At 56.1% G+C, this 12,002-nt stretch overlaps 3 protein-coding genes across 3 annotated transcripts; 2 read left to right on the top strand and 1 right to left on the bottom strand.

The window, feature by feature from the left end:
* Nucleotides 1–6: 6 nt before the first annotated feature.
* CIDEB (cell death inducing DFFA like effector b) lies at nucleotides 7–3,079 on the bottom strand. Its single transcript, XM_037037674.1, has 6 exons — nucleotides 2,984–3,079; nucleotides 2,860–2,953; nucleotides 2,401–2,545; nucleotides 1,118–1,267; nucleotides 692–882; nucleotides 7–531 (listed from the first exon to the last, which is right to left on the bottom strand). The coding sequence occupies exons 2-6, from the start codon at nucleotides 2,898–2,900 to the stop codon at nucleotides 399–401; spliced, it is 660 nt and encodes a 219-aa protein (XP_036893569.1). The 5' UTR covers nucleotides 2,901–2,953; nucleotides 2,984–3,079; the 3' UTR covers nucleotides 7–398.
* Nucleotides 3,080–4,480: 1,401 nt separating this feature from the next.
* Nucleotides 4,481–6,709, top strand: LTB4R2 (leukotriene B4 receptor 2). The gene is made up of 2 exons (XM_037037669.1): nucleotides 4,481–4,791; nucleotides 5,143–6,709. Exon 2 carries the CDS (start codon nucleotides 5,153–5,155, stop codon nucleotides 6,227–6,229), a length of 1,077 nt encoding a protein of 358 aa, XP_036893564.1. The 5' UTR covers nucleotides 4,481–4,791; nucleotides 5,143–5,152; the 3' UTR covers nucleotides 6,230–6,709.
* Nucleotides 6,710–6,787: 78 nt separating this feature from the next.
* Nucleotides 6,788–10,972, top strand: LTB4R (leukotriene B4 receptor). The gene is made up of 2 exons (XM_037037670.1): nucleotides 6,788–9,091; nucleotides 9,717–10,972. The coding sequence occupies exon 2, from the start codon at nucleotides 9,726–9,728 to the stop codon at nucleotides 10,767–10,769; it is 1,044 nt and encodes a 347-aa protein (XP_036893565.1). The 5' UTR covers nucleotides 6,788–9,091; nucleotides 9,717–9,725; the 3' UTR covers nucleotides 10,770–10,972.
* The last annotated feature ends 1,030 nt before the right edge of the window (nucleotides 10,973–12,002 follow it).

Raw genomic sequence — 12,002 nt, 5'->3', positions numbered from 1 at the left:
TATTGGAAATGCCTTTGTTATTCTTGGGGAGGGTATGAGAAGATGGCGATCTCAGAGTAAAGCCCGGGACAGCGGTCTTCACTGCACTGGGAGCTCAGGGAGAGGAGCCGCAGGAACATGTAGAGGCAGCAGCAGTCAGGGTGGCAGGAGCGTGCCTGAAAAGCCTGTGGCCTTTCAGGGGTGGTGGGAGGCTGAGAAGATGGCTAGGAAGCGACAGCATTCTTCAGGAATGGGACTAGGCCAGCGGTGTAAGGCATTGTGCTGACGGGGTCAGAGGACAGTGGGGAAACCAGGGGAGTTACCTAGTCTGCAGTATCTGCAGGTCCCCGGGCCTAATGTCACAGTCCCTACAGACGTCTGTTGGAATGAGTCTAAGGGCGGAAGCTCCAAGCCCCTTCTCAGTAGGGATGAAGGCGACCTCGCTGCTGCCACTGCCCAGCCCCTTCCACTATGTGGCGAAGGGTAGAGGAAATTCCCAGCAACGCGTGGCCCAGGCCTTGCAGCACCGCAGAGGTCCATCGGAGGAGCTCCCTGAAGGGCAGAGACAAAAGGCAGTCAGATGGCCAGGAGGAGGTATAGAGCTGGGGGCCAGGGGCTCGCAACCAGGGAGAGCTGATGGGTTAGGTGAGTGCAGAAGATCGGCGGGACGGCAGCGGTAGAGTTGGAGAAGTAAAACATGTTGGGCTCTGACCTGAGTACTTTCTTTGGGCCGAGTCCTTGAATGTCACAACTCATGGAGTAGAGCCCATAGAATGTGGCCTTGATGTTCAGGCTCCCAAAGAGGTCTCGAGGGCTTTGCTTGTACACGTCAAAGGTGATGCGGGCGATGTCCTTGCTGTGCTTGGGCTTCTCCCGGCCCAGGCCGTATGACAGCACCCCACTCTGTAGGGCACCGCATGAGTGCAATGGACCCTCACTTATCGACAGCCAGTGTTAATCCCCACCCGTAGTGGGACAGACCCACCCTCGCCTGGCCTGTTAGTCCACGATAAAGTGTCCTTGATAAATCCTACCTCTCTTGTCACCCTTCCTGCCTCCCAGGGTTAGGGAAGAGGAGAGGCTTGGGAGAGACGTAAAGGGTTGGTGGCCGATAGCAGCCCCAGGACAAGCCTCTCACCCTGCTGGGACTCCAGCTCTGCCCACACTCCAGCACCATCAGGCATGTGTCATCCTCCAACAACTGGAAGAAGTCTTCGCTCTCCACCGTGGTCCCGTCCTCCTCCAGCACCAGGGTCAGCGCCCCACTCAGCTGCAGGGCCTCCAGTGCCTGTCCCGTGGCAAAGTGGGAGGGAGTGGCAGAGCCTGTCCCCTGCCCCACCCGCCTCCGGCTGCCCAGCGTTCACTGGGTGGCCTGACACTGACACCCCAACTCTGCTTCCTGGTGCTTTGCCATCTCTTCAGGTGTCTCTGGGCCTCTGCTTTTGCTGGGGGACCCTCACCAGGAGCTGACATTTTTTTTTTCCAGTTTGCCCCAGTTTGCTCCTACCATGTCATTGTTACCTCCCCCGCTGTCCTCCAGGCCACTCCCAGTTTGGGACTGAAAAGTTGGCAAGGGCCCTGGTTGGGTGGCTCAGGTGGTGTGTATCATCCCGTGCCCTAAAAGGTTGTGGGTTTGACCCCTGGCCAGGGCACACACCTGGGTTGTGGGTTCAGTCCCCAGGGGTGTGTATGAGAGGCAATGATGATGTTTCTCGCATTGCTATTTCTCTCCCCCTCCTCTCTAAAATCATAAACACCCTCGGGTTAGGACTAAAAAGGAAAAAGAAAAGCTAGCTAGGTTGTGCTGAGGTCCATCCTTTGGGAACAGGCACAAGCTGGGGGTACAGGGCCTCGTGCTGATGGGGCCTGACGTGAGGGAGTCTCATCGCTCAGCCCCGCCTCGCTCGCCCCACCCTCCACAGTTCCCCACAGCAGTTTTCAGTAATGACCACAGTCTTTTGAGTCTTCACTGGTGCCAGATATCTGTGTAGCAGTTTACATACATTATCCTCTTTCACTTCTTCCAACCACCCAAGGAGGTGTATTATTCCCCTTTTATAGTTGAAGAAATTGATGTTTTGATAGAGTAAATAACTTCTCAAGGTTTGACACTAGGCAGTGGCGGTGTCAGCATTTGAACTTAAATTGTTATACAAGTCACTGTACGCCATACTGACTTCTAAGTCTGACTCTCCACCTTCTGTCTACTCCTTCCCCATCCCCAAAGAAAAGCCCACTCTTGGGGAAAAAATAGATTGACCCAGAAGCAGCAGGGATTGTTGCCCCTGCCCCCTGCTTTAGTTATCAGAGGGAGGGGCACTGCGCAACCTCGGCCCTTTCTGCAGCTCATTCCAGCTTCTCACTCTTCTTGACCCCCTTGGCTGCCTCTGGGATAGGAACCCAGGGGCCTGGCTCACTCACCTTGTCTAGCAGTTCCTCTCGGGTGGCAGCTGTCAGACCTTTCCGGGTGGTCCGCTTGTGATCGCAGACACGGAAAGGTCTCTGGGGTGGCGCAGCTGAGGTCCAGACCCTACGGCCAAACTCAGAGCTCATATTGGATACTGACCTGGTAGTTCGGAAAAAAGGTCAAGAAGGAGTGAGGGGTTTGCTGAGTGTCATGGGGATGATGGGGGTGGGGTGGCTGGAGAGTTAGGGAGGGAGGGGTTTAGATGTTCGGATTGCAGTAGGCCAGGGAGAGAGGAAGAGAGCCTGGAGTGGAGGTGGATGGTGGTGGTTTGGAAGCTGGACAAGCCCACTGTGGAAAGTTGGAGTGGTGAGGGGAAGGGGTACAGGTTCATGAGTTTCCTAGGGGCTGAATGGAGTTTTGTTGGCCTGCTCCTACCCCAGAGTCGGAGAGTGGAGAGGAAGATGAGTAGTCACCTGAGTAGGTCGCTGGGATTCAGGGCGGAGAGGTACTCCATGGCGCAGGGGAAAAAGGAGAGTTCTGGGCTAGGTCGTTCTCCTCTGTGCTGGGTCGTTCCCCTCTGTGCTGGGTCGTTCCCCGCTGAAGCAGTGATGATTTCTGTTACAGAGCTGGGACCTCAGCCCCAGTGAGGTGGGGGATGAGTCAAGACTGGACTCTGGCCCCCTGCCTGGCCTGTAAGGAGGGCAAAGTCCAAGGGGAGGGAGAAGAGGAGGGGCCTACATGGGGTCCTGTGGGGAAGATTAAAGCCCAGAGTTGCCAGGCAGAAACCAAACTTTCTGTGGGCCTGTCTCTGGTGGGAGCATGTGATGTGAGGGTAAATGGGAACAGTGTGAGAGGATGGAATGTGACCTCTGGTGGTTTTCTTTGAAGCTATTTTCTAGGTATAGGAGCTGCATTATGTGATTTGTGACGTACATGCTGCCATCTACTGAAACACCTGTAAACTGCAGCTTTAGGAAAAGGGTGGCTGGTTTGAGCTTGGGATCAAGGGCAGGCCTTAGAGAAAGGGGAGGTGAAGGAGTGGGTCTGGGTGGGGTGTGAGAAAAGGTTGGGTCCTCATCCATGGACCACCAGGCTCCCGTCTGGGACTCTGGCCCTCCTGCTTTCCTGCTCTTTCCTTTCTGGTCTAGAGGAAGCAGTTGGTTCAACATTTCTTCGGTTCAATTCTGCAGAACCTGCTTCAGCCACACTGAATTAGTCGCTTTCTGTCTCGCCTTCCCCCTTTGGCCACTTAATGGGCACCAAGTTCCTGAGAAAGGGGAAGGGGTCCTTTGATGAGATCAGGACTTTAGCTTTTGATGTCCCATCTCTGATCTCAGCTGCAGTTGTGATGGGCAGTTGTGTGGAAGCTCCGACTCTCACTGGCAGTGGACTCCTCATGTGAGAGCAAGTCCCTCTGCTTTCCTGCCTAGAAGTCATCTGAAGCTTTAGCAGCCCAGTCTGCACCCTGACGAGGGTGGGCTACCAACGCGTATAACAGTGTCGATGCTGCCTCTTTCTGGAAGGCATTCTCTGCGTTCTTAGATGCCCCTGCTGCCTACAGAAGGAGCCCCACAACACTTACTGGCCTTCCTCTTCCCTCTCTTCTCCTGCTCTCACTCCTGCTTCCCAAGCTGATCTCCCAAATGTAGGGTTACCTGTACCCATGCCCTTAATTCACACTTTGCTTTGGAGGGAACCCAAATGGAGACGATGTTAGTGTCCTGGTCCCGAGGAACCCCCGGTTCTGGCTGTTGACTGACACAGGTCTTTCCCCTCCCTTCGACTTTATCAATTTACTAAGGCCTCTCAAATTTCCTCATTTCTCAGCTTAGCCTGACCTCTCCACCCAGAGAAGGCTTCTTTTCAGCATGTCTTCCTTTGTTTCTTGTCTTGTATCCTGGTGCAGCCTAGTAATGTGGTCTCTTCAAGGTTGTGTGCTATAAACCCTAGGCAGGTCACACTCCCCTTACACCTCCATGCATTCCCCGATTGCCCCACAGACCTTAGCACCATGCTTCACACTGAGAGCTGTCATTGACAACCCAGCGAGAGACCTGAGGGTGGGGTGACTGGGTGGGGAGGGTTGGAGCCAGAGCTGGGGGGTTAGGATTCAGCAGTGTCTCTACTCATTCACTTTCATGACCAGGGAACCTCATCTGTACCCCTTCAGCTTTTCCTGTTGCCTGGAAGGCAGTCCCTCACATGCCTGGACGAGTTAGTGATGGGAAAGAGTAGGGTGAGGGAGGTGCCCCAAGAAAGGCCCCACCTCGTCCCTCCCCATCCGCGCCTCACTCTCTGCAAACTTAACAGGCACAGGACAGGAGCAGGCACCTAGCCCATTGCTGCTTTGCCTTTCAGCCTCCCCAGGCCTTTTGCGGGCCCTCATGCTGCTAGCTGCCAGCTGGGTAAGTAGATCTGCCTGAGTGCCCTTACTCCCCACTGCTCACTCTTGCCCTGAGGTGTAAAGAATGGGGCTAGACAAAGAAGGGTAGAAGAGTGCGGTGGAGGTGCTGACAGCCTGAGAGTGAGGACTGGGTAGGTCAGCTGACTGAGAGTAGGGCACTGGGGTTCTAAGAAGACAAAGGGTTTTGAGTTGGGACTGGGGTCCCTGAGGAAGTCGAGGCTCCCAGACAAAAGAGAGTCAGACTGCAGAGAACTGGGAGAAGGCACAGTTCCTTCTTACCTGGCATCAGGGATACCGTGGGCTTTTAACCCACCTCCTGAATGCACTCTGTGGCTCTTTCCGGCCCCCGCAGGTGCAGAAGGATGACAGACTGCTACCGCCCCCCGGGGAACGAGACGCTGCTGAGCTCCACGGCCTCACGGGCCACAGGCACCGCCTTCCTGCTGCTGGCAGCGCTGCTGGGGCTACCCGGCAATGGTTTTGTGGTGTGGAGCTTGCTGGGCTGGCGGCCTGCTCGGGGGCGCCCACTGGCGGCCACTCTCGTGCTGCACCTGGCACTGGCCGATGGCGCGGTGCTGCTGCTCACACCGCTTTTTGTGACCTTTCTGGTCAGGCAGGCGTGGCCGCTGGGCCAGGCGGGCTGCAAGGCCGTGTACTATGTGTGCGCACTCAGCATGTATGCCAGCGTCTTGCTCACCAGCCTGCTGAGCCTGCAGCGCTGCCTCGCCGTCACCCGCCCTTTTCTGGCGCCCCGGCTGCGTAGCCCGGCCCTGGCCCGCCACCTGCTGCTTGCAGTCTGGCTGACCGCTCTGTTGCTCGCCGTTCCAGCCGCCATCTACCGTCACCTCTGGGGGGACAGCCTGTGCCAGCTGTGCCACCCGTCGCGGGCCCACACCGCCATCCACCTGAGCCTGGAGACTCTGACCGCTTTCGTACTGCCCTTCGGGATGGTGCTTGGCTGCTACAGCGTGACGCTGGCGCGACTGCGGGGCGCCCGTTGGGGCTCCGGGCGGCAGGGCACGCGGGTGGGCCGGCTGGTGAGCGCCATCGTGCTCGCCTTCGGTTTGCTCTGGGCCCCCTACCATATGGTCAACGTTGTGCAAGCGGTGGCCGCGCTGGCTCCACCTGAAGGGGCCCTGGCGAAGCTGGGCGGCGCAGGCCAGGCAGCACGAGCCGGAACTACGGCTTTGGCCTTCTTCAGCTCCAGCATCAACCCGGTGCTCTACCTGTTCACTGCAGGGGATCTGCTGCCCCGCGCAGGTCCCGGCTTTCTCACGCGGCTCTTTGAGGGCTCCGGAGAGGCCCGAGGAGGCGGTCGCTCCAGGGAGGGGACCTTGGAGCTCCGAACTACCTCTAGACTCAAAGTGGTGGGGCAGGTTCGGGGCAATGGAGACCCAGGGGGCGGGGCAGCAAAGGAGGGTCAGGTGGGGGATCCTTGACACCAAATCCTGTTCTTCCTTATTCCCTTCCATCACCCCTCAGAACTCAGAGAACCACTCCTGAGCATTTGGGATCCTCTGACTAGTTTGGATCTGTCGAGGCAGAGCTAGTATGTGCCTGGGGCAGGCCCAATTTCCTCCAAACTGAGGGATTTGCGTGGGGTGAGGGTTCGTGTTAGTGAATGTTGGGCACTTGCAGGTTGGCATGTGCCCATGTGCCGGCACTACTAACTTGTTGCCAGTACATATTGTGAAAGATGTCGTGCAGCCATTACGCCATGGCTGAAGCGTGCTCTGCCTGGTGGTTCAGCGTGCCTGAGTTTCGGGGCGGGGCGGGGGCCACCTGGTCTCCCTCCTGGGTCAGGCCAAGTCTGGGCATCGCTAGCCTTCTGTGGCATCTTGACCTGTCCTTTCCAGCCCAGGTGGCCTGGTTCCCTCAGGCCAGCCCATCCAACCACTCTAAATAAAGGGAGAAAGGAAGGAGAGGTGTGTGCGCTTGCATGTGGGGCGGGGATGGGATCCGTCCTCTGGGGTCTGGAAGAGCCAAGTGGGAGGAAGCTGGCTCTAGAAGGTGAAAGTCAGTCTACGGAGTTTGAAAGGGAAGTTTTCTGTCTGTCTGTCATGTGTTTGGCCCAGTGAGGGAGGGGCCCTGGGGGTCTGAGACTCACATTCTTCTCCGAGGCCAACTCTCCCCTCAAAGGTCGCCCAACTCAAAAGGCAGCCCAGGAGCAGGCCCTTGCTCTCCCAGGGGGTGTCTGTGGTTGGAGGTGAGGCAGTGTGAGGAACGGGGTGGGTATCTGGGGGACAGTAAGAACTCTTCAGGGCGGTGCCACCTTTCCTTTCTCCTTTTTCTCTCTGCCAAGTCTGGGCTCTTCCCAAGACTGCTCCCTGTGCCTTATCTGCTGGTACTTCCCAGCCCCCATCTTTTGTCATCTCTTTACATCTAGGCCTCAAAATATTTTGGATCCTGACAGTTTTGAGTTTGGGGAGGCAAGATGGGATTCCTTTTGGGGGACATTTCTGTGTACACACATGTGGTCAGCAGGGTGAGCAACCGGACCAGGTTGCCCCAGGACTTTCCCAGTTTTAGCCGTGGAAGTCTCTTATTCCAGTCCCCTCAGTCTCTGGCAAACCTAGATGTTGGTTATCTGAGTTCTGGGCAGTCTGACCACTCCCCCAGGCCCTGCTTTAGTGACTGTTCACACCACCTAGGCAGAGGCCAAGACAGAGCAAAGGAAACCCAGTCCTCAGGGTCAGGGTCACACTAGGGCCACCCAAACGGGTTGGGGGTGGAGCTTTGGGCTTGAGGGCAGGTATGTGCAGAGTGTCTAGCCTGGGTTGGAGGAAGAAAGGCAGAGATGTGTGGGGGAAGCAGCTCAGGAGAGGAAGAAAGACAGTTTAGTTTGTGTCAGAAGGAAGGGGCCTCTGATTGACCCCAGAACTTGAGTCAGAGCTTCTGTACTGATACATCGACTGCAGAAACTTCTCCCTGTCTTCATGCGCTGGGGGAGAGGATCGCCAACTTCCTCTGTTACATATCCCCTGTCTCACACGCTGTCTGTGGTCAGAAAGCCCTTTCTCAACCCTGCCTGCTTGCTGTGGTTTCAGACCATTTCTTTTCATCATATCCTCTACCTGACAGCTACTGAGTGAACTCTGCTTTGGCTTTTCTCAAAGCAGAGAAGGTGGGAGGCACCATTACACTCTGCAAATTTCCCGAGAGTGGGAGAGTTGGAAGGGAAGCAGGAGGTCAGACTGAAGGAACGACTTTCCAGCTCTTAGCTCCCGCAGGAGAGTCCAAGGAAAGGAGGAAAGGGGAGAGGGATCCTTTCCGGGGGGCTGTTTCCCTTTCCACAGCCCCGGTTTCCCCTCTTGGCAGGGCAGGTGTGAAGCATCACTGCCCCTACCCCCTCATTCCTGTTCCCCATGCTCAGCATCTATTTCCTGTGTGTGTTGAAGGTGGGACTGGACAGTAGGCTATGGTGGGAAGGCAGGGAAAAGGTGGTGCTGACCTCCTTGTCCAGTGCCCAGATCGTAAATCTGAACTCATGTGTCAGGGTAGCCACGTGGGCAAGCACAGGGCAAGCGGTTGGGGGAAGGGAAAGAAATGGACATTCCGTGTGATGGTAAGGAGACCCTTTGGACGTTGGCTTGTACCAAGAGAAGGGAAAATTGATTAACCTAGGATGGAACCAACCCTTTTAAATGAGGGGAGGGCCTGGGTTGCTAGAAGATGGACTTCTCCCCTCAACTCCACTCATACTTGAGCTCACACCAAGGCCAACTTGCTGACCTCTTTAAGTCATTTCATAACCCAAACCTCAAACCTAACCACAGTTCTAACCTACATTTACTATTAATCTAAAAATCTACTTGTTCACACAAAATTTACTCAACATTCTGCCCTCGCATTCTGAACCCATTTCCTCTCCCTGGCTTCCTTCCCTCCTCCTCCTCCCATATGACACAGTTTATTACTGTGTTCAATTATCCAGTCTAGACCTGCATATGAGGCCGCACCCCAGCCTTCTCACTCCTACACCCTTTTCTCTCTCACTGCCCCTTCTAGGGCTCTTCTCTTCTGCTCCCTCCCCCGAGGGTCCTCCTCTCTGCTGGTCTCTTTGGAACACAAAGAATATCCCTCCTTCTAGTGAAGGGAGTGGGGCAGGAGTTTCAGCCCCACCCTCAAGATGCATCTTCCCCCTCCCCTTGCTGTGGTACTTCCTCTCTGGCTGACTTAGCTGACAGCATCCAGACCTGGAGCCAGGCCCCCAGCACCGAGACAGAGCTGGGGATAGGCTACACCACTCTGCCCTGACCCTGCGATTGGTGCCAGGTTCCGACCAGTGCCCAGCAAAGCCTGTGAGTAAGGATCTTGGGAGCAGAGGAGGCGCTGGAGGGGCGGGGTGCAGCCACGAGGGAAGGTCCAGTGGAATTTCTGAAGAGAGTCTGACCCGTGGTAAGAGGACTTGGGAGGATTTGTACTTCTTTCCATGAACTCCTTCCCATCCCTGTTACTCCTGGTGGAACTTGGGCATCTCTGGGGAGAGTGGGTAGGGAACTGGCGGGCATCAGTGGGACTGAGGGGGCTAAGGACCTGGCAAAGGATAGAGAGGAGTTAGCCTTCTGAGAGGTGCAACATTGGTAAGGAAGTCCCCCCACCCCTAGTTTGGCTCTGGGTTTGAGGGTCTTCTGAGGAAAAGAGGCTCAAAGGCTCTGGAAATGCTACTGCTGCTGTTACCGTGTATTTTGCAATTGGGTCTATGCACAGGAAGGGGCCCTGTGGCCCAGTTAGGAAATTAGTGTTTCTTCTCAGCCAGATCTCCTAAGACAGGTCAATTGGCAGTGATGAGCGCAGTGCATTGCAAAGGTGCATCTGCTGTTGCTGGTTTGGAGAAAGAGGAAGAGGATTCAGGCTGTGTGTGTCCAGGGTGCCAGGAAACCCTCGAACCCCTACCCTCATGCACATGTCCACCTTAACCTCCAGATCCTTGCAATGGCCATGAACACAACGTCTCCTGCAGCACCTTCCTCACAAGGCGTCATGCTTATCCCTCTGCTGGCTATCATCCTACTGACAGTGTCTCTGGTTGTGGGGCTCCCCGGCAACAGTTTCGTGGTGTGGAGCATCCTGGTGATGCGAAAGCGTTCTGTCACTGCCCTGATGGTGCTGAACTTGGCCCTGGCTGACTTGGCTGTATTGCTCACTGCCCCCTTTTTCCTCCACTTCCTGTCCCGAGGCACCTGGATTTTTGGAGTGGCTGGCTGCCGCCTGTTCCACTATGTTTGCGGAGTCAGCATGTATGCCAGTGTTCTGCTTATCACGGCTATGAGCCTGGACCGCTCGCTGGCGGTGGCTCTCCCTTTTGTGTCCCAGAAGATGCGCACCAAGGCGTTTGCGTGGCGGTTGCTGGCAGGCATCTGGGTGGTATCATTTCTGCTGGCCACGCCCGTCATCGTATACCGCACTGTGGAACTGAAAAACAGGAGCCTGGTCTGCTCCCCAGTATACCCCAGCGAAAGCCACAGGGCCTTCCATCTGCTGTTTGAGGCCATCACTGGCTTCCTGTTGCCCTTCCTGGTCGTGGTGGCCAGCTACTCGGACATCGGACGGAGGCTTCGGGCCCGGCGCTTCCGCCGCAGCCGGCGCGCGGGCCGCCTGGTGGTGCTCATCATCCTGGCCTTCGCCGCTTTCTGGCTGCCCTACCACCTAGTGAACCTGGCTGAGGCTGGCCGTGCGCTGGCCGGCCAGGCACAGGTGGGGCCCGTAGGGCCGCGGCTGCGCCTGGCCCGCCATGTGCTCATCGCGCTGGCCTTCCTGAGCAGCAGCGTGAACCCCCTGCTGTATGCGTGCGCAGGAGGTGGCCTGCTTCGTTCAGCCGGCGTGGGCTTCATCGCCAAACTGTTCGAGGCCACCGGCTCTGAGGCGTCTAGCACCCGACGTGGGGTCACGTTGGGCCAGACCGTGAAGGGCGCCCCCACCTCTCCTGAGTCTAACCCAGCTGAGAGCCTCACTGTCTCCACCGAACCTCTCCAGTGAAGCGAACTGAACCAGGCCCGGAGAGTGGTGGTGGAAGAACACGTGCTTTCCTCCTGGCAGAATGCCCGGACGCTGGCCTGACCCAATCCTGCATGTCCTGTGGAGGTGGAGAGAGAGAAGAGGGAGGGGAGAGATGAGTAAGGGCAGAGTGAGATCCTGGCTCCCCTGGGCAGCTTCGAAATTAAAACCGAAGTCTGGAACTGGGTTAACCCTGTGTGTGTGTCATGTGCATTATGGGGATCTGGGGTGCTCCTGGGTGTGCCTTAATGGGGGTCTGTCTCCACAGTTGAGAGGCACATCCTTTAGTTTCCCATGATTTCCAATATTTGAAGAGACGCAAAGACAGACATAGAAATCAACTCTCTCTCCCGCATTCTGAGGCGGGTGGCCTACAGGTCATACTTAGAACACAGGTTTGCAGATTCCTGAAGGAGCTGACTGAAGAAGACCACCCATGTGGGCTCCTTACTCCAGACTCGGTGACTCATCCAACCTTCTGAGAAAATTTGGCACTGCTCTGGGACCTATACCCTGAAGCCAGTGATAGTTATCACTGTTACCACGGCTCCAGCTTCCTGCCCTTGACCTTCACCCTCTCAGTGGTATGTTTCTAAGGGACTGGCTTTCTTCCCTTAAGGGGAAGGCCCCCCATCTCCGAAAGAGGCCTCACTTGAGAACCAAGTCAGCAGATCTTGTCCCCTAGAATTGACAGCATTTAGCCGGGCCCCGAAACACACTCTGGCACAGGGTGGGGCTGAGGGTACTCTGTGACTGTGGTCATGCTTAGGAAACGAAGATTCCCCAAAGTGCAGAGGGATGAGTCATTCTTTCCTAGGGACGGCTGTGGTCTTAGAGAGCCTCTGTTCTGACAGCATTTTAGGGAGACGGGAGCAGCGGTGGCGGTGGTGTGCTTTTGGAATCTTTCCCATAAGAAAAGGAAGAGCACCTAGGAGAAAGACCAAAAAGCCATGCTTTTGTTTTGTTGTAAAACATTTGCAACAAAGCTAGGGTGTTAACATAACCCTCATGAACCCCAACATATGAGCAGGGGAATCAACTGCGGACGCTTCAAAGCCCACATAATATCGGCATCCGAGCAGAAGGTTCCAGAAGGAAGCAAGGGGGCATCTAGGGGCCCAAGAACAGGAGAACCCCCAAACTGTCTACAGGTCCTCACAGGAAAGCATCGTGGGCCAGTTTTAGAACAGCTGAAATGGGAAGTGACCTAATAGA

The sequence above is a fragment of the Sturnira hondurensis genome, unplaced genomic scaffold (assembly GCF_014824575.4).
Source record: "Sturnira hondurensis isolate 20B ecotype Veracruz unplaced genomic scaffold, ASM1482457v3 Scaffold0023357, whole genome shotgun sequence".
Lineage (NCBI taxonomy): Eukaryota > Metazoa > Chordata > Mammalia > Chiroptera > Phyllostomidae > Sturnira > Sturnira hondurensis.
The sequence above is the reverse complement of the archived record's forward strand: the minus strand, read 5'-3'. Positions and strand labels throughout refer to the sequence as shown.